Source organism: Cyclopterus lumpus, chromosome 9, assembly GCF_009769545.1.
Source record: "Cyclopterus lumpus isolate fCycLum1 chromosome 9, fCycLum1.pri, whole genome shotgun sequence".
Lineage (NCBI taxonomy): Eukaryota > Metazoa > Chordata > Actinopteri > Perciformes > Cyclopteridae > Cyclopterus > Cyclopterus lumpus.
In genome coordinates, this window is record NC_046974.1 from 11,934,262 (window position 1) to 11,952,378 (window position 18,117).

Consider the following 18,117-nt stretch of genomic DNA (forward strand, 5'->3'; position numbering starts at 1 on the left):
TCTCGTCCGCACAGACAGCCAATTACTTTTCTATTTCTTGTATCTCAGACAATCAAACATCACTAGTATTGTATTTTCTAAAGCACTATATATGCCACCCTTACACAGTACATGAGGAGAATAGCATGTCATTCAATGCTAGTTTATGGCATCCTTTACTTGTCTAGTACCTTTTAATTTTGTTCTTTAGCCATTGCATTACTGTTAAGCTTCTCAGAAGTTGGGTTGATCATTTGGAAAGATGCTCAGTTGTATACATTATCTGTAGAATGATTTATTACAGATTTAGTACCAAACTCTGCTTACAGACGTCTGTGAAACCTGCATATGCCGAGCAGCTATCCAACTCTATCCCTTCTTACCTCTGCTTCACTTCCACTGCATGTGCAACACGCATGGCAAAGTTGTAATGTCATCTTAACGTGTTTTTTGCTTGTAAAACTTTTTTAAATAGATTTTAAAAAATAGGTTGCCATTACATTGTAGGAATATAATTCCCCCTGAATCTGTTTCCACAATGCAATATCACTGTCTGTCATTGGCTGAGATGGAGGAGGGGTGTTGGGATGATGACGAAAGGATTTGTAAAAGGTTTCCAGGGAAACAGGGATCTCTGTTTCCATTGGCTTGTTTTTGCTATAATGCTGCTACACAAATGGACTCATAGAGAGATGATTCATAGATCAGCTGAGTAATGTCAGATCTGATCTATTTATTATATGTCTGTACCATAGAGTGAGCTCAACGAGAGAAGAAAAAAAGTTATTTATATTTTTTCCTCAAGACTGTATTATAATTTAAAGTTTGTTTTTATTCTTTTCTCTTTTTTTTTTTTTGCCTGAATTGTGGTTTCCCTTGTATAATGTGTACAGTATGTTTTTGGGGGGCATTGATGACCTCAAGAAACATACAATCCTATCAAAGGGATGCATTGTTAATAAAACAAAATTTGAAATACCCAAAACATTTGACACTTTCCTCATTTATTTTTCATTTGTAATATTTAAGATATATTTGTAAGTTACTCATGCACGGCATCTCTCAAATGTACAAAAAACTATAAATCAGCAAAGAAGTTTATTTATTAATAACTATAAATAGAAATAATTGCATTTAAGTCTCCGCTGCTCAATTAGCTTAAAGCATTTGCTAGATGCTGGAAGGCCAATAACAGGCGGTAACACAAGCACACTGACCTCTGCATAATTTATTTAATTACACACACACATCCTTTCAGTCATACACCTGTTTTTAGAAGAATCTGTTGCATGTAATCCAGAAATAACTTACGATGCTAAATGTTTAAACTAATTTAATATGTTGTCACCGATTGCACATTTTACAACAATGCCACCTTAGTGCTATTAAAGAAACCATAATATGAAAAGCTGGAGTGTGTTTCTTTGAATCACTCTAAACATTACTAATGTGAAGTATTCACACAAATGCAACACAAAAACTACATTCAATACAAAAAACACAAAATGACTAATTCAAGAACATTTGTTGACTTCCTGTCCTGTCAAATACGTCTACAATTGAACAATAACTCTTGCCCAGCTGGTGTGCTTGTGAAGACAGATGTGTAGCTTTTCAACATTGTGACAGGAAGGATGACTCATTGCAATAGTCCACTCTTGCATTAATCAGAAATATTGCACAACTGTTTGTTTTCTGTCCCACCATCCCATTTCTGATTAAGGTACATAGTTAGGTTAATGATTTCCATACAGAGACAAATACAAGTCTTTTTGTTTGCGATCTCTGTCCTTTTCTGTGTCCATCCTTGTTCAGTTAGACATATTCACTCATCAGAGCTTAAAAAACTGTTCTTTTTTTGGTGCTCAGAAACAGTCACTTCTCTCCACTCGCTCCTCCTGTTGTTTTTCCATCATTTGTGCAGGTGTGGGGGCCTTTGTGGAGTTTGAGTCTGGGTCTAGTTTTAGCTCATTGCTTTCATAGCCTAAGTTATCATAGAGTTGTCTCATATTGTGTCTCAGCTCCAGCTCCTGGTTGGCCTTTGCTTTCTCCTGCTGGAGCTGCAGCAACACCGCTTTATTCACACCAGGACCTGAGAAAACAGAACATCAAGATGTGAAAAATTATCCAGCTTTAATATACAGTAGTTCTTCTTCAAACCTCTTGGTTTCATACATAAACAAGCAGCAATAAAGTACATACCAAAGTAGCTGAGCAGTACAGGGAGGAATACTAGTCCGTGAGCCATCCCCAAAAGTGTAATGACGAGGTTTAATCGGAAGAAGAAGATCTGAATGAGTTGTGCTTTGGCAAAAGCCAGCACAAGGATGCCTGGCAGGTTGGTCATAGCAACACCAGCAAACACCTAACAAGTACAAAACAAACATATATAACAAACACTATAACACCTGTTTTATGTGTATATTTATACAATCAAGGATATGTGTGTGGCACTAAAAGGGAATTCTTATTTCTATGTGACAGTCGTGACGCCTTCAATCCACTCGGGGTCCGTATACTTTGTCCTGGCTGCTATTTGTCTTGCAGGATCTGTGTCATCAGCTAATGAGCCACACCTGGGCCTGGTCTGCTTCTGGCTGTATGGAAATTCACCACCTCAACATGGAGTCCCCTCTTTTCCTTTGCCGACACTGCTGCTGTTTGGATTTGTTTGCGTCAGACAGTCACACATCCAAACATGCTTACATCACTGATTCCAGACTTCCATGGTTGTTTTATTTGTTGTTAGTGTATTACTTTGAACTCATCTGATTCCTTGTTGCAGCCTTTGAGCCAGGCTGTAACACTCGATAATGTCCTGATTGCATCATTCACCAAACGGGGCGCACCCTCCAAGTAGGCTACAAATTATCTTGAAATCAGTCTCTGCCCAACAAGCCATGAACAACCAGCGGATCCAACTGTACGAGACAAATCAAGTTAGGACTGGATCCCATTTGTTGACCAGACAAGTAAAAATATAAGTATTTAAAAACTAACAAAACAAGCAAGGAAGTCTGTAATCAGTAATGTAAGAATGTTTGGATGTGTTAACAAAACTAAAAAGCAGTCAGGTCAGCAAAGAGAGAAAAGGGACTCCATGTTAAGGTGGTGAGGAGTTTTTATAGTCAGAACCAAACCGGGCCCAGGTGTGGCTCATCAACTAACGACCCAGATTCTGCAGGATAAATAGCTGCCAGGACAAAGAACACAGCGGATCAGAGGGTCTTCACAGAGAGGGAGTAACAGTGTCTGCTTTAAAGTTCACGTACCGCACTGCCCATGTTGGCTGTAGCCTCCTTAGCTCTTTCTACATGTGTGTTCTTGGTGCTGAGTGCAAAAGATCTCGTCATATGAGACACAAACTCCACAGAGATTCCCACCGCCTGCAAACAAACAGAATGTAAGTTGTTAAAGTAAGAAATGACCATAGCAATTCATGGTGATTAAATGGATTATAAACAACTTGCCCTACTGAAAACAAAGTATAGCATCAAAGAGACTTAAGATAAAATAAATCAGAGCAACAGAGGCTAAATATACACGTTTTAGTCCCTAGCATAGGTCCAGCTCAAAAACCACTGGGTCCTACATTTCCTAGAATGCAACTCAATAGCATCCGTCACAAGATAGAAACCTGGTGAACACCCAAACCTCCAATTTGTAACGCAGGCTTTCTGTTATAAATCTGAAGTCTCCTAGCCTAAGTCAGCATCACATCAGGGGTTTTTTTAACTTAAAAAAGCTCCCTCTGGAGACACTGGACACATTCCTCACTGGATGAGTAGTGCCCCTCATGACAAGTACAACACGCTTCATTTCGAAAATCGGTGGAGTGCCTATTTAATCCCAGACATGTCCTTACCGTGACCAGATTGATAAGGGCCACTGCGTTGTAATCTATGCCCCACAGTGTCATGACACCAACGGTATCCACGGTGATCATGATTATGGTGAACAGGTTGAGCAGACCAGAGCGCAGATCCAAACCCAGCAGGAGACAGCACACTATGAAGGTCGGCATTAGACACAAGGAGATGTTGAAGAGTCCCTCCGGCACAATAGTCAGGTACTGCTCATAAAACACATTAGTCACCCTGGAAGAAGGAAGGAAGAAAAATATCAGTCGGAAGTGACAGACTGCATTTCGTTTGATGACAATCACCATGTAAATAACAAAAAGAGCCCACAGAGTTGTAGAAGCAATATTAGTTCTTGTAGAGAAGAGAATATGTACATACGTGTAAGGAAATACTTCAAAGTCGGGTGAGGTGCCTGGTATTTTCCTCATGCCCATTGTGATGTTGTGGGCCAGCTCTCTGGCCTTCAGCAGTGCAGCAGTGAACTCCTGAGAGTTGCTTAACGGTGTGTGGTAAGCCATGAACCGAGTGGCTAGGAACACGGGGAAGAAAAGGTTCACAAACTGCACAGATTCATTAAACGATTAAAAGATCTTTGACTGCTTTAAGATAACTTACCTATAATTTCTCCACTCTGATCTGTCACCACAGCTTTGTCATAGGCTCCAAGACCACTGTCAAAAGGGACAATAAGTAATGAGAAACGTGTTTTCATGTTCTGTTTGGAGGGTCACCTTCAACGGGTTTTGGTCTGTTTGTGTATAAAGTGCACATGTTCCACTACACACCCTTTGGGGCACTTCAGGTCAGGCCTGTTTCCCAGGAAGTCGGGGAGGAAGCGGTTGAATTGTTCCACCTTGGGCCTGAGGACGCCATCTGCAGGAGTACCTACACACTTTTGGAGACAGAGGAAAGAAGCTGTTGAGACATGGAAGCAGAGGAGGTGTTAATAAAAGAAGGGCCACGTATTTCATCCTATAAGGTAATTCACAGTATTAGTGGATTAATGTGGTGATTCTCACATTCGCTTGCAGGACAGAACTTTCCAGCATTTTCTCCGAAGGTGTACAGACGACAACATCTGGATCCAGGGTTCAGCCAATCAATGAAATCATCTACCCAGGAGTTAGCAGGAATAGCCAAGTAGGATCTGCAGATCACATCGCCAGTGGGTTAAGGAAGGCAGGAATACAAATGTCCTTATTTCAGAATAAGAGAAGTGCTATTCTAGATCTTTCTTGTGATCACCAAATACCATGAATAGAACAAAAACAACAATGCGGTTGTCCGTGCATCAATTTTTCTCTCAGCAAGAAAGACAATAAGTGTAAACTATTTGTTTACCTTTTGACAGTGATACTTACATTATTGGAATTAACATTATTTGAGCTCATTTAAGCCAGTATTTAGTAACCAAACTGTAAATTGAATAGCTTATACATTCTATATTCAGCTTTTTTAGTCTAACATCTCATGATAATAGAATTCTGGCAAATTCCCACACGATGAAAAGAGCTTTACTGTTTGCCAGTAACGGTAAGTAACTGATAATACCAATGATAAATTAGCTCCATAGTCTTTGTTATCTCAAGGAAACAAACAGATGTTGCTGGTAATCCTAATCCCCTTTACTGTTAAATCCCATTCAAATCATCTATCTGATTTATTATACTGACAACATGTGTCACCGTGGTCACCAGGTAATAAAACCCTCTACTGTAAGTGTTGGAAACATGCATATTATACTGCAGCATAAATGTATTACTCCTACTAATCAGCCTGGTCATAACCACAACACAATTGTATAACCAGTAATTTTAGAGGATGTTTTGGGTGTTTGCGCTGTGGCACGATCAGCACTCTTATCTGCTCAGTGGCATTCATGTAACAAGTTCATCATTAACTGATCTGATTGGCTAGTATGCAAGAGGTTGCTACTATGATATCAGCAGATTCAAGGATCTGCCGATGAAGAGTACAAACGTGAAGGACAAAGGGAGAGAAACACTCTCCACGGATCTGAGCAGAGGAACTTGCTGATGTACTATATAGTTTAGCTGAGCAGCCACATGTTGTGACCTGAGTAAAAAAAGGTGCAAGTCTAAAAAGCTTATTGATTCTCTTGTCCATATTAGTAAAATTAACAAACTCACAATTCAGGGTGGTTGGTTGCGTACTGGATCTTCTGGGTGAGTGAGAACTGATCGCAGCCCACGCTGGAACAGACTCCATTCATGCCCTCCACAGAGGTGAAGTTGAAGCCTTTCTTTGTTACAAAGTAAACAGGGACTCCAACTTCAAAGTATTTGTACAGGTACTGGAAATAGTCCAGCATATAAGAGCCCTGCCCAAAAAAAGAAAACACTCTGAAACACTGAAAGTGTGCAAGTGTTCATTTATACTTATGTAGCAGTGCTTACTGACCTGAGGCATAGCCAGCTCCTGATCCAAACCCACGGTCACATTAAACATGAGAAATAAGGATCCACAGAACATGAAGATGAAAACCACCATCTGAAGAGAACACAGGGCAGAATGTATTCAACAGATATTCAGATAAAATGCCTGGGCCCGCTCCGTAAGTAAATATAAACAGCTCGTTCTTAGGACATTTCTTTAGTGTAGAAAACACTGTTATTTTATTATATTCCACTTGTGCCAATAGATCCCACTCAATGTTACACACTGGAACTTTAAAGGGACACCAGAGGTAACAGGTTCAGAATACCTGTTCTATAAAGGATAATCTATCTAATGTGATAGTTTAAGGGTTAGTAGCTTTACCACTATGAATCTGGTGTAACGGTGCAGTAGAACAGGGGCGTAGTATTTCCTCATGAGGGGCAGCAGAAAGCCCTCGTTGGGCTTGTTGGAGCGCTGGGTGGAGCGCTGGGTGGACACTGTAACACAGCAGAGCAGTTCACAGCGGTTGTTGTCTTGGCGCCGGGTGTCCAGGGACAGCAGCGCCACAAAGGCTGTCATCTGGAGTAGGAAGTCCATGAGCACGGCCAGAGCAGCGTACAGAGCAAAGGTCTTCACTGCTGGCATGGTGGACAAGGCCCCTTGGGTAGCAGAACAATGAGAGATTAAAGCATCAAATGCAATGGTCCCTATTTACACACTGTATGTGCACAGAATTGTATTGCTTTGCTCATGTAGTTTGTGCAATGGTTCCTACCTAGAAAGAAGCAGATAGACTCGGAGAGACTGCACAGGAGCATGCTGGGAGCTACGTTTCCAAGGACGCGACCAATCTGCTCCTCTCTCTTCTCTCCGTGCTTCCGCACATCTCTCTGCGGAAAGGGAGAGAAGGGTAACGTCACTAAGAATGATATACATCTCTTACAGAGTCAGCAGTACTGGACATCCACTGAGCACACAAGTATACACACCTGGTACTCTAGAACAAAGATGAAGATGTTGTCAGCTCCAACAGCGAGCACCAGGAAAGGCACAACCTGCAGAATGACCAGCGAGGAGGGGATGCCGATCCAGGAGTAAAAGCCCATAGAGGCCAGGACAGAACAGCCAACCACCATTATCCCACCAAGACCCACCAGAAACTTGGAGTCCACCTATATGTAAGGCACAGATATGAATCCAGATGTACATTCAACTCAGAGAGCCTTTTTTCTGTTCCATATCTTTTGCTGTATCTTGTCTTCTGTATTATATAGCTTCATGGTCACCATAGAGATAAGCACTTTACAGCTGACTCAGTCATACTACTGCAGTCTCTCTTTATTATGTATGTTAAGTACTGCTTTATCAGTTGTACTTTCTTGGTGGACTCTTAGCAAAAGCAGTGGGTCAACCAACTGCAATTGTCTAAAGAAAAGCTGATAAATGTGAAATACAGCATTATAATAAAATATAGACATTACTCTCTGAAATCTCACCAGTATGCGTTTCCATGAAGAGTACTCTCCTAATGCAACGGAAATGTAAACAAAGATTACAGCATAGCTAATCATGAAGATGGGGATGTCTTCTGCTGTTGTCCGATTAATCTCATCCTCCAGAGACCTCTGTAGACCGAAGGGGAAACCAGAGTCAGGAAAAGGAGGGGCATAAAATCGAGGAAAGTACTCAACAGCCCCTTGAAAAAGATGTGACAACAGACCAATGCATATTCATATTCTACTGCACCTCTGCCATGTATGCAAAGGTGAAGTTGGCTGCTGGGTTCTTCTGGTAGGCCTGGACAATTTTCAGAAACTCTGACTCCCACTGCATAGCCACTTTGTACTTGGGGTTGTCACGAGCGTAGTTGTTGAGGGAGAAGGTCAGGATGAAAGCCTCAGCATTGGTGAAGTCGTCATCTGGCAGAAGCAAGAAGAAGAATGTTAAAGTCAGCCACCCTTTTTGTGTTTATTGTAAAGCTGTTTCATGTGGAGAAGATGGTGCCGAAAGCTACTTACCCTCATAGCCTCCCACAGCCAGAAAGGAGAAGACTGGAGCTCCGTAATCAGCCATGCAGCTCATACGTAAATCAGTGATGTCTTGGAAGGACAGGGGAGAGCTTCAGAAGCAATGGAAGAAAAAGGGGGACGCTTGTGTTAAAGTTCCTGAGCAATCACAGATCGATGGTTTGATGTGAAAGTCTGTTTGATGAATCCTTACTTGAGGCAGTAGATTATGTGGTCCCTCCAGTCCACCTCCTTGGTCACTCCTAGCTCTGTCATGTTCACCTTAGCGTCAATGTTTTCCAGGCTGTTCTGGAAGTACTGCGGCAAGCTGTTGACTGCGCAGTCCGTCAGGTTGGGGTTGGATGGGTTCAGTGGTGCGAAACACACGTCCTTCAGACTCGCTGTGCGGTTCAGATCCTCTGACCAGAACTCAATGTTCTAAAGATGGCATAGACTTCAATGTGTCAAAATCATACAGTAAACCTTTTCAAACACTGTTAACTGTGTCTTTGTGGTGATCAAGTACAGGTGCTCTTTGGTGCCTTCAGATGTGCTTATTTAATATTGTGAAGGATTCATTGCATTGGTTAAATATGGTCTCAAAAAAGTGTGAAATGCAGGACTCCTTCAAATATAATCTCAAGCACACTATAGGGTTTGGGAAGGGGAATATAAAGGAAGTGAAGGAAAGAGAATAGAAGAGGGCAGGGTAAACCGAAATGATTAAAAACTCAAATTAGATACAATATATTGTGACTATTAAGTCAAGGTGGTATATTATCTCCATGTATACAATTTTGATGGCATGGTGACTGACTATTTTGATTCTGGTCTCTTTACCTGGATTTGTGTCTGGAGCTGCAGGAGCTCAATGATGAGATCTTTGGATACAAGCCCGCTGAAGTTCTGCAGCCCAAATAGCAAAGAGTCATAAATGTGGCCTTCCCGGTCCGGTGCCGTCAAGATCAGCTGGTTAGTCCTGAAGAAAGGGTCAAAGTGTTTGTCGTGGAAGTCTTTCTCCTGGCGGGCGCGGCTGTTTGGAGCGGACCACAGCTCGACGGGGTCAGTGGTGAGCTCAATGGACTTGAGGCCAGCTGAGAAAACGGCCACGACTACAGCCGACAGCAGGAGCACCTTGAATAAAGATATAAGATTAACACGTTAATATCATCTGGCTGACAACCTTACTTTCTATTAAAGAGTGTAGAATTTTGTCGCTGGCATTATTGAATCAGTTCACTGACTTAATGGAATGACTCTTTTCTATCTGTGTTACAGTTCAACTATGAATACAGCAAATGTGCATTTAGATTCTTGTAATTGCTATTGTGGCCACAGTGGCTGCTGCTCAGCAAAAGTCATGCAGGCTTTAACCTTTCAAGTAAATCAACAAGGCAAATGTCTGTATCAATGACGAATATGATGTGTTCTACTTTTGCTGATTAAAAGTACTTTAGTGAAACTAACCGTGAGAGGATAAGTGGCCATGAGGGTTCCCCAATGGCAAAACTCTGAGCTTAGGAAAGCTTGAGCAGCCAGGCTGTTCTTGTCAGCACAAGTCACCTCTGATGGATCAATGACTTGCTGAGTCACATCATTACTGTTCTGGTCTTTACTTTTTCCTTTTCCTTTCTCTTCATCCTTTCTTTTCTGAGACCTCACCAAGTAAGCCACAAAGAGGTAGAAAATGAAGGCGAACATCAGGAGACAGAGTAAGACGATAGAAATCACGAGGAATCCGTCAGCCCCCAACAGTCTGAAGGGGCCGGGCGGTAGCGAAAGAGGCGGCATCCTCGGGCACGACTCTTCACAGTCCTGGCAGGAGCAGACCTCACCTCCGGATGGTGTGGTCTCGTTACACTTCAGAGCACGTCCATTGTAGGGAATCACACCATTTGGTAGTCCCTCAGTATCTCCCTCTTTTATCAGTTGAAAGTCGATGTCCAGTGGAGCCAAGCCATTACTGGAGTCTCCCTGGAAGTTATACCAGTGCTGGGGGTTGCACAACTTAGCGCCATACCGACCACACATGGTGCCGATGGCAAAGCCTCCTGTGGCGGGGATCCTGACATTTTTGCACGACTGGAAGGAGCCATATGCGAAGGTGGTGCTTAAGAACGCCTGGTAACTGACCACGGCTTCCCTCGTTATGTTGTTGCTAGTGACGTTCATCACCTTTGTGACTTTTACTGTCTGGCTCTGGTTGGGGCTGCAGGTGTTGATGCAGTGCAGGTGGGCAAAGTTCTCAGCACAGGAAGGGCAGCGGATCAGCACTGCCTTGGACAGGGTCAGACTCATTTCCAGGGACAAAAGCTGTCTGATGGAGCAGCAGGCGTACGTGTTGCTCTCTCCATTGTCCAGGATGGGACACACCTGCAGCGAGAACAGGTGCTGTTAAATAAACTGAAAGACTCAAACACAAGCTCACTTCATGTCAAAGGAATACATTGAAAACGATTTTGAAGAATACACAGACTCTACCATGCTTTATTCAACCCTGTTCTTCCCTAAAACACTAAGCAGGATCTACATACCTCTTTGAGTTTCCTGTAGTGTTCCCCTGTGAGGGCTCGGGCACGGCTGTAGTTGTAACAGGGGACAATAGGAGGGAGGAGAGATTCTCCGACTGACGGGTTGCGACCACACTCATCATAGAAAGCGCAGTAGCCCGGCTCATGCTGGGCCTCTGTCAGCACCTGCACCGAAGAAGGATTTATCACAAGGGGGAAACCACATTATGCTGAAGGTAATTGAAGAAGACTCCACACTTGTGACAACTCGAGCCATCTCAACTATTGAGATATCATACAACTATGTTATCTCGTCATCTTTGAGTCATATTACGTAACATTTGTGGGCAATACTTTGCAAGTATCTCCATGTTTTACAAAGAAACACTGTAGTCAACATGAATACAATAATAACTATGTGTGTCATTGACTCGTGACTTTAGCACTATGGGCCATCTGGCAAGACTAATCAAAGGGAAGATGTTAAAATATAGTATGTTCAAGATTATTACAACACAATACTCATCTGTGGCCACAGGAGAAGATAAGAACATCCAGAAATAAAGAACAAATTGATCATTTATTTTCATATTAAAGTAAGTCTTGCATGATATTCTTTCCATACAGTTATATTTATATTTGTAAACTAGTAAAATTTATTAAATTAAGTTTTATTGTGATTATAATGTATAGATATAATTCAAATTAGGATTAGTGCATTCATTCATCCGGGTGTAGCAATAAACCAAAACCAGAAAATAAATCCCGGAACCCTGTTACTGTAAACTTTAACACAATTTACTATAAATGAAAACAGATATCAATCTAGATGGAAGTCACTAAGATGTTTAAGAGTAACGTCTTTTAAAGATTCCCAATAGTTTATATTAGATTATTTATGAATATATGTTTTACTATTTCCTTCAGAAAAAATAAATACAATAAACATCGTAATATGTTATTAATTTTAATCAAATTCCATGTTACAATGTGTATTGTATTTGTTTTGTATTTAATATCTTACATACTGTTGAACTTACAACTACAGAACATTTTTTGCAAAGCAGACATTTATACAACAGACAAAATGCATAAACACTTGACACAATACACTCAAATACCAGTTTTGCTTTGAACTTTATGGTGCTTCACTGCAAAAACAATTTCAACCGTAGACATTTTATGAATACCAACATCTGGAAGTTTTTAAATTACAAAAGCAATTATATGTATTCCTTTACTTAATCAGGGTCCCAGATCATATCCTATAGTTAAGGCCTATACAGTTTTTATGTATGAAAACAAGTGAGTTATTTTGCTGTTGACTGAAACAAGTGTACCGTAATGAGAATACACTTAGACAATTTAGTCACAGGTTCATAAGAAAAATTACTAGACCAACTTACCACGAAAAACAGAAAAGTGATCAGGGCAGCGACACGAAACATGATTACAGATTGTTTCCGCACCAGAAGAGTCAGGGTCCACTAGTACAATATGTAGTAGAGTGTATATAAATCACTGCTGCCCTGTTCGATGGTACATCAGACAAAGTAGGACAGTCTAACAGGGTTCGGGTCAAGGAAGGAAAGGCATCATGACATGTACCGGGTCATCAAACCTGTGATGTCACACCTTTCTTATCTGGTGTGATGCAGCGGCTGGCCAATCGCAGCTATGGATGACTAAATTCCTGTCTGATAATTAACATGGGGGAAATTTTGATACGGTTGCTTGGGAAACCCGAAGCAGCAGGGAGAAACTACAGGACGATCTGAAATAACAACCACACCCAGTTCTTCACTTCATATACTGTGTTTTTTCTAATGCTCTGCCCCTTCTGGTCTATTAAAGACACATCCGCACATTGGTTGACCGAAAAAAAGATCTGTTCACTGAATGTAACCTTTAGACCATTAAGTGACCCTGTGGTGTGTGCAGGCTATCTGATCTGTAATGAACAGAGAGAGGAATATATCTGCTAATGTCCCAGGAAGATGTTTTTAATCACTTTTAAACATCTTACAACAAACCCAGTGACATGAGCAGGCGTCCAAGTCAACATGACTAATCACAATCAAATCCTACAATATCAGATCAACATTAACTATGTTGTTAACACATGTCAAGGTCATGGCTGAGATAAGACTTTCAAGCGAGACTGCACGATCATGTCAGGGCGAAGGTGCATGCGCATTTCAATTTGTGATAAACGGAGATGGTAAGGAAGACAAGAAGAAATGGAGCTGATATCTTGATATTCTTTCTTATGCTGATAAGTCACGACAACACATACATTTTGTAACTTTTTAACTAATCGAATCAAAAAGTAAAATCATGTGATTCATCAACGTTATGTAGCAGTGGCTGTGCAGCGCTGCAATTAAAAGTACTTTGAAAATTACTTGCTTTTTATATTTACAGTGGTTTACCTCTGTGAAGAAATCTATTGACTTAATCTGCACCATTAACAAAAGAGGGTATTAGATGCATTATACTTTTAAGGAATTTCAGCAAACAGTAAATATGTTTTCATGGTAATAAACCTTTTTTAGTTGAGCACCATCATATTTAGGAGTCACTAACCAGTTGTTCCTTGAACACAAAACATTTGAGGGAAAGCTTTTTATGTTGAACTGCTCATCTGAATTATCTGACAAAGAAAATTCAGGAGTTGGACAAAACAGGAACAAAGCATTAAAAGTGGTACACTTGTCATACTTAGAATAAAACATAAAAGATTATCATAAACAAAGTAAACACAAATGCAACAGATTTTAAAGGTGGTATTTATACTTCAAATAAATACTATCTTGATGTTTACCTTGATAATGTTACATTTCGGTTGAGGCTGTCAAAAGAATATTTTTGTATCTCTTGCATCATTTTTATTGTTCCGTTACTTGTGATGGTGTATCTGATTGCATTGTATTATATCATTTTTCTGTTGTTGTTCCCATTGTCCTTTTGCAATTGGATCTTCATAAAAGTGGACTTAAACAAATCAACAAGTATCATTTCATCCCTTAAAAAGATGATGCTAAATTACTTTAACATGAAATATTCTGAAATAAAAGCTCAATGTGTTTGATTAGGGTTCAAAGAGCAAAGGAGATAAAGGATTACAGACATGGACGTTCCTACACAAGTCCTACATGTCACAGCTTTCATCACCAGTTTGGAGTACAAAAACTACTGACTATTATGCTGCTTGGTGTGATCTACTTATCATAGTATCACATGTATTGCATTTATATAATCATGCAGGCTTTCAATTATTGTGCAAATGTGCATTTATAATGATGTACTGTCTATACACAATGTTAAATTGTTAAAAAGATCCATGGAATATATGTGCTTTTCTTTTTGTGCGAAATAAAAAATTAAAAAATCTTAAGAGAAGCTGTTGCCAGCACAGAGCCTGCTGATCTCACATCCAGATTGTACACACTTCCCCCTCTTTATGGTCGAGTCCTAAGCAATCACCATTTATGAAGCTCTCGTTGTGCGGACAGGCCAGTCTTGACTTTTTGGACTCCGATACGGGCGACGGGTAGGTTCCTCAGAAAGGTCTTGGCTATCAGCTGAAAACGCCATGATATACAATCTTTGCGTGATGGAGATTAAGACAATGCACTGAATAACTGTATCTGTTGGAACTAATTTCAAAGTTATTGTACTTGTTTATAAAGCATTAAACAAACAACCCTCAGATGTTCTTTTCTTCTATGTTAAAGCCAGATCTCTAAGGTCCTCACCACTGCTCATTTAAATGTTCCTTTTGTGTCCTTTAAATGCAGTGGAGTGTCCTGTTGTTCTCCCCTCAACTGTGTAATTTACTGCCACTGAATGTTCGATAGGCAAGCTCTCTCTGAATTTTTTAAGACAATTAAAGACCCGCCCCATTAATATGGCTTTTAATTTGGATAATTTAATTTGTAATATTATAGCAGTAGTTCTTAGTCCTTAATCATTGTTTTTTTACAGAATTTCTTTTACTTCAAGTCATTGATCGTCATCATTTTATTGTTGTCGATTTTAGTCTTGCCACATTTCATTTATTTATTCCTACATGAAGCACTTTGGGCTGCATATTTGTTTGAAGATACTATATTTAAAAAGTTCAGTTGAAATGATCTTCTATTATCTGCAATGTCCTTCATCTCTTTCATCAAGTGACCAATCATCTAACAGCTGGATGTTTTGCCATTAAAGACGTTAAGCAAGAGACTATAAGCTACTTGATTTAATTATCTAACTAACCACCTGACTTTAACCTTTTCATTGCTGTGTGGTTTGTACTGAGCAGTTGCTCAACCAGAGCAACATCATACAATGATATAACCTGGCTCCTTTCACTGCACTGGTCTGGTATTATGCAAGCAGTGTCAGTCAACTACCATTAACACAGTATTTGTTTACAAATCAGACTTTCTCTGCATGCTATTTCTGTTTGGGTTTCATCTTGACATGAAACTCAAACACTAGAGTATGAGGTGCACAACACACTGTTGATGTGGCATGAAGCGGTACTGAGATCAGCACTAGGAGCAAGCTAAAACAGCAGTTGAAAGCTTTTAATACTTGTGCTTTACACTACTGAGATCGGTGAACTTTGACCTTAAACGTCAATCACTGGGCTGTAAATGAAAAACGTATTGTTTACGTGCTTAATTGTCACCACCTGTAATGTTCTGGTGTGGAGGGCTGCATCCCTCCATTTAACGAGCTGAAAAATAAACTGCATCTAAATCAGACCCCCCTCTTACTGCCAATTTAAAGTAAGACACTCGCCTTCCTTCCTTCTCAAGTCAGTGGGTGGTGACATTTTAGGACACTCAGACTGTTATCACTGTGTAGGTGTCCCTGCCCTAAGTGTCAGAGTGTGTGGGCATGAGTGTTTGGACTGTGTTTTATTCCTTATTCAGAGGTATTACCAACCCTCTAAGCTTCCTCCTTGACTAGAGGATCGATGAGTCACAAAACATCTAGTTTGGTAGGCGGTGGAGAGTCAGCTATCAATATAAATCTGTGACTTTATAACAGCATACACTTTATGTTGGCATAGCGGGAAAAGCACTTTGCCACTTTAGGTCCCAGGAAGTCATAACGGGTGGCACATCTTAATATTGGCAACAAAATAAATGTCTCAATCAGTAAATCAAATATTAGGGTATTGACAATAAAAATCCCCAAATAACCGTAATACTACTGTCAGTGCATTATTGTTACTTTTTCTCTATTTAGACTGACCAACTACATCAGCTATACAGCTGTGTTGAAAACATTTACAATTACAGCAACTCACAGCATTTTCGTTTGTTCTGCTCAATCTTTCCTATTCATGACTTTGTGCTTCATATTATGTCTAACTCAATGGAGGTGGTGGTATTGATTATACACAGCCTTGGAATTGTGTTTCAGGCCATAGATTCAGTTTAAATTAAATCAATGCCAAAGTCCAGCTGACAGCTTTGACTATATGCACTGAACCAAAAACCAGAATGAGACACGCCCTACATTACCATCCTGTAGATCAATGATGTCTTGATGGTGACACATTTGGCTCCACGCTGCTTTGAAAGACATTGAGAAATCTTTAATGTTGAAACAAAGTACTTAGGGAATCATGACTTTATTCCAGAACAGTCAACATGTCCAGGACAAGAATATTTTCTATCCCTATGAAAAATACACTAAAGATGAAAAGATAAAGTAAAAGGACATGGCTCATTGTGGGTTATGACATGTTAGTACTAAAAACACAACTCCAGGTACAAAAGAAAAATACATGCAACAGTTTTCAAAGTTCAAAAGTAAAACTCACTACCTGAACTTTAAAATACAGTTAGTGAAAAATAAAAAAAAGACATGCGATTCAAAATCTGCGTTGCTTATTAGGTCCATAGTCTCCAGGTCCAGGGAGGCCTCTAGGGAAGCCAACCTGGCCTCCTGCGGGCATGTTGTTGTTGTTGTTGTTTCCTGGCCCCGGCATCATTGGAGCATTCTCAGCAGCCATGCCGGGAGTACCTGCCGGACCAGAATTGCCACCCAGCGAGTTTCTGTTCATCCCGTGATTGCCCATATGCATCCTGATGTCTTGCTCCCTATTTTCAGAAAAGTTGCCTCTGAAGCCCTCCTGCTGCCTCTTCAGCATCTCCTCATTGCGCATCCTCATCTCCTCCTCTCGCCTCCGGTGTTCCTCCTCCTGCCGGAGCTCAGCCTGTTTCCTCTTCTGCACCTCCTGACTGTGGAGCTCCTCCATCCTCCGCAGCTCCTCCTGCCGCCTCAGCAGGTCTTGTCTCATCAGCACCACTTGATGCTCGTGTCTAGCCGCCTCCATCTCAGCCTCCAGCTTCACCTGAGCCTCCTTCATGTTGCGGTCCACCATGTCGTACTGCTGCTTCTCCATCTCCATCAGGGCCTTCCAACGCATGGCATACTCATACTCGAAGGAGCCCGCCTGAGCAAATCGTGGTGGCTGCTCACGCTCTTTGTGATACTGCTGGTTTTTGTTTATGAGTTTTTCTGACTGTCCCTCCTCTTCATCGAGCTGTTCCATAGGTTCCACTGTGATAGGTCGAGGAAAAGCTGTGAGAAGGTAGGCTCCATCACTGCATTTATCCAAAGCCTTTCTTGCAGCTGGCTTTGAGGTGTACTCCACTATTCCCTTCCCCGTGGGCCTCCCCCTGTCATCCACTATGACGACAGCTCTTTCTATCTGACCAAAGACGCCGAATGCCTCCTCCAGCAGCTCGTTGGACACAAAATCAGGCAAATTCTTTACAGTTAAAGCAGCACCGTGTGTTGCAAACCTCACCCGAATGGGTCTTCCTTTGAACGGAGCATCATCCAGCTCGGATCTGGCAATCTCTGCTATGATCCTGGTCTCCAGTCGAATGAAGCCGAAACCTCTGTCCTTGTTAATAAAGATTTCACTGGCCCTGCCATACTTGTTGAACAGCTTCTCGAGGTCCTCCTCAGTAACCCCGGTTGGTAGGTTTCCTACAAATAGCCTGCTGCGTTGGGTAAAGGTTTTCTCCCCGGGCTTCCTGAAGCTCTGCAGATCCAGGGTTAAGGCCTCGTTGGGGTTGGCCGTATCGCAGTGCTCCGGCTGCTGGCCGTTAGCATTTGTTCCTCCGGGTTTCTTCTGGTCTCCCGGGCGGTTAGACCCGTGGTTCTGCTGTGGGCCTCTGTTTCCTTGCATTTTGTAGAAAATATTTAAAACCCAAGTCGACGAATCCTCGACAAAACACGTAAACTATTAGCAGAGTGTGGCGCACAAAGAGCTGCGAAAATGGCGACGCTGCGTGCTGCCGCGACGTTATTGTGACCTCATCATGACGCGACTCCTGAATA

The 18,117-nt window shown here is 41.3% G+C and overlaps 2 protein-coding genes across 2 annotated transcripts; both read right to left on the reverse strand.

Moving 5' to 3' along the window:
* Nucleotides 1–1,297: 1,297 nt before the first annotated feature.
* Nucleotides 1,298–12,206, reverse strand: npc1l1 (NPC1-like 1). Its single transcript, XM_034541125.1, has 21 exons — nt 12,165–12,206; nt 10,783–10,944; nt 9,716–10,621; nt 9,089–9,382; nt 8,463–8,686; nt 8,261–8,361; nt 7,989–8,161; nt 7,739–7,867; nt 7,232–7,414; nt 7,018–7,132; nt 6,624–6,901; nt 6,264–6,353; nt 5,993–6,183; nt 4,862–4,989; nt 4,628–4,757; nt 4,458–4,513; nt 4,221–4,371; nt 3,845–4,076; nt 3,252–3,365; nt 2,182–2,344; nt 1,298–2,071 (listed from the first exon to the last, which is right to left on the reverse strand). Exons 1-21 carry the CDS (start codon nt 12,204–12,206, stop codon nt 1,845–1,847), a joined length of 4,089 nt encoding a protein of 1,362 aa, XP_034397016.1. The 3' UTR covers nt 1,298–1,844.
* Nucleotides 12,207–16,374: 4,168 nt separating this feature from the next.
* nono (non-POU domain containing, octamer-binding) lies at nt 16,375–18,115 on the reverse strand. Its single transcript, XM_034541127.1, has one exon. It carries the CDS (start codon nt 17,963–17,965, stop codon nt 16,637–16,639), a length of 1,329 nt encoding a protein of 442 aa, XP_034397018.1. The 5' UTR covers nt 17,966–18,115; the 3' UTR covers nt 16,375–16,636.
* Between the last annotated feature and the right edge of the window lie 2 nt (nt 18,116–18,117).

What these genes read in the sequence shown, in the direction of transcription:
- nono (XM_034541127.1), bottom strand. Translation starts at nt 17,965, where the DNA reads ATGCAAGGAAACAGAGGCCCACAGCAGAACCACGGGTCTAACCGCCCG.
- npc1l1 (XM_034541125.1), bottom strand. Translation starts at nt 12,206, where the DNA reads ATGTTTCGTGTCGCTGCCCTGATCACTTTTCTGTTTTTCGTG. An exon ending in TCACTTTTCTGTTTTTCGTG is followed by an intron (nt 10,945 to 12,164) that starts GTAAGTTGGTCT and finishes TCTTCGGTGCAG; the next exon opens with GTGCTGACAGAGGCCCAGCA. An exon ending in TGTACTGCTCAGCTACTTTG is followed by an intron (nt 2,072 to 2,181) that starts GTATGTACTTTA and finishes CTGTTTTCTCAG; the next exon opens with GTCCTGGTGTGAATAAAGCG.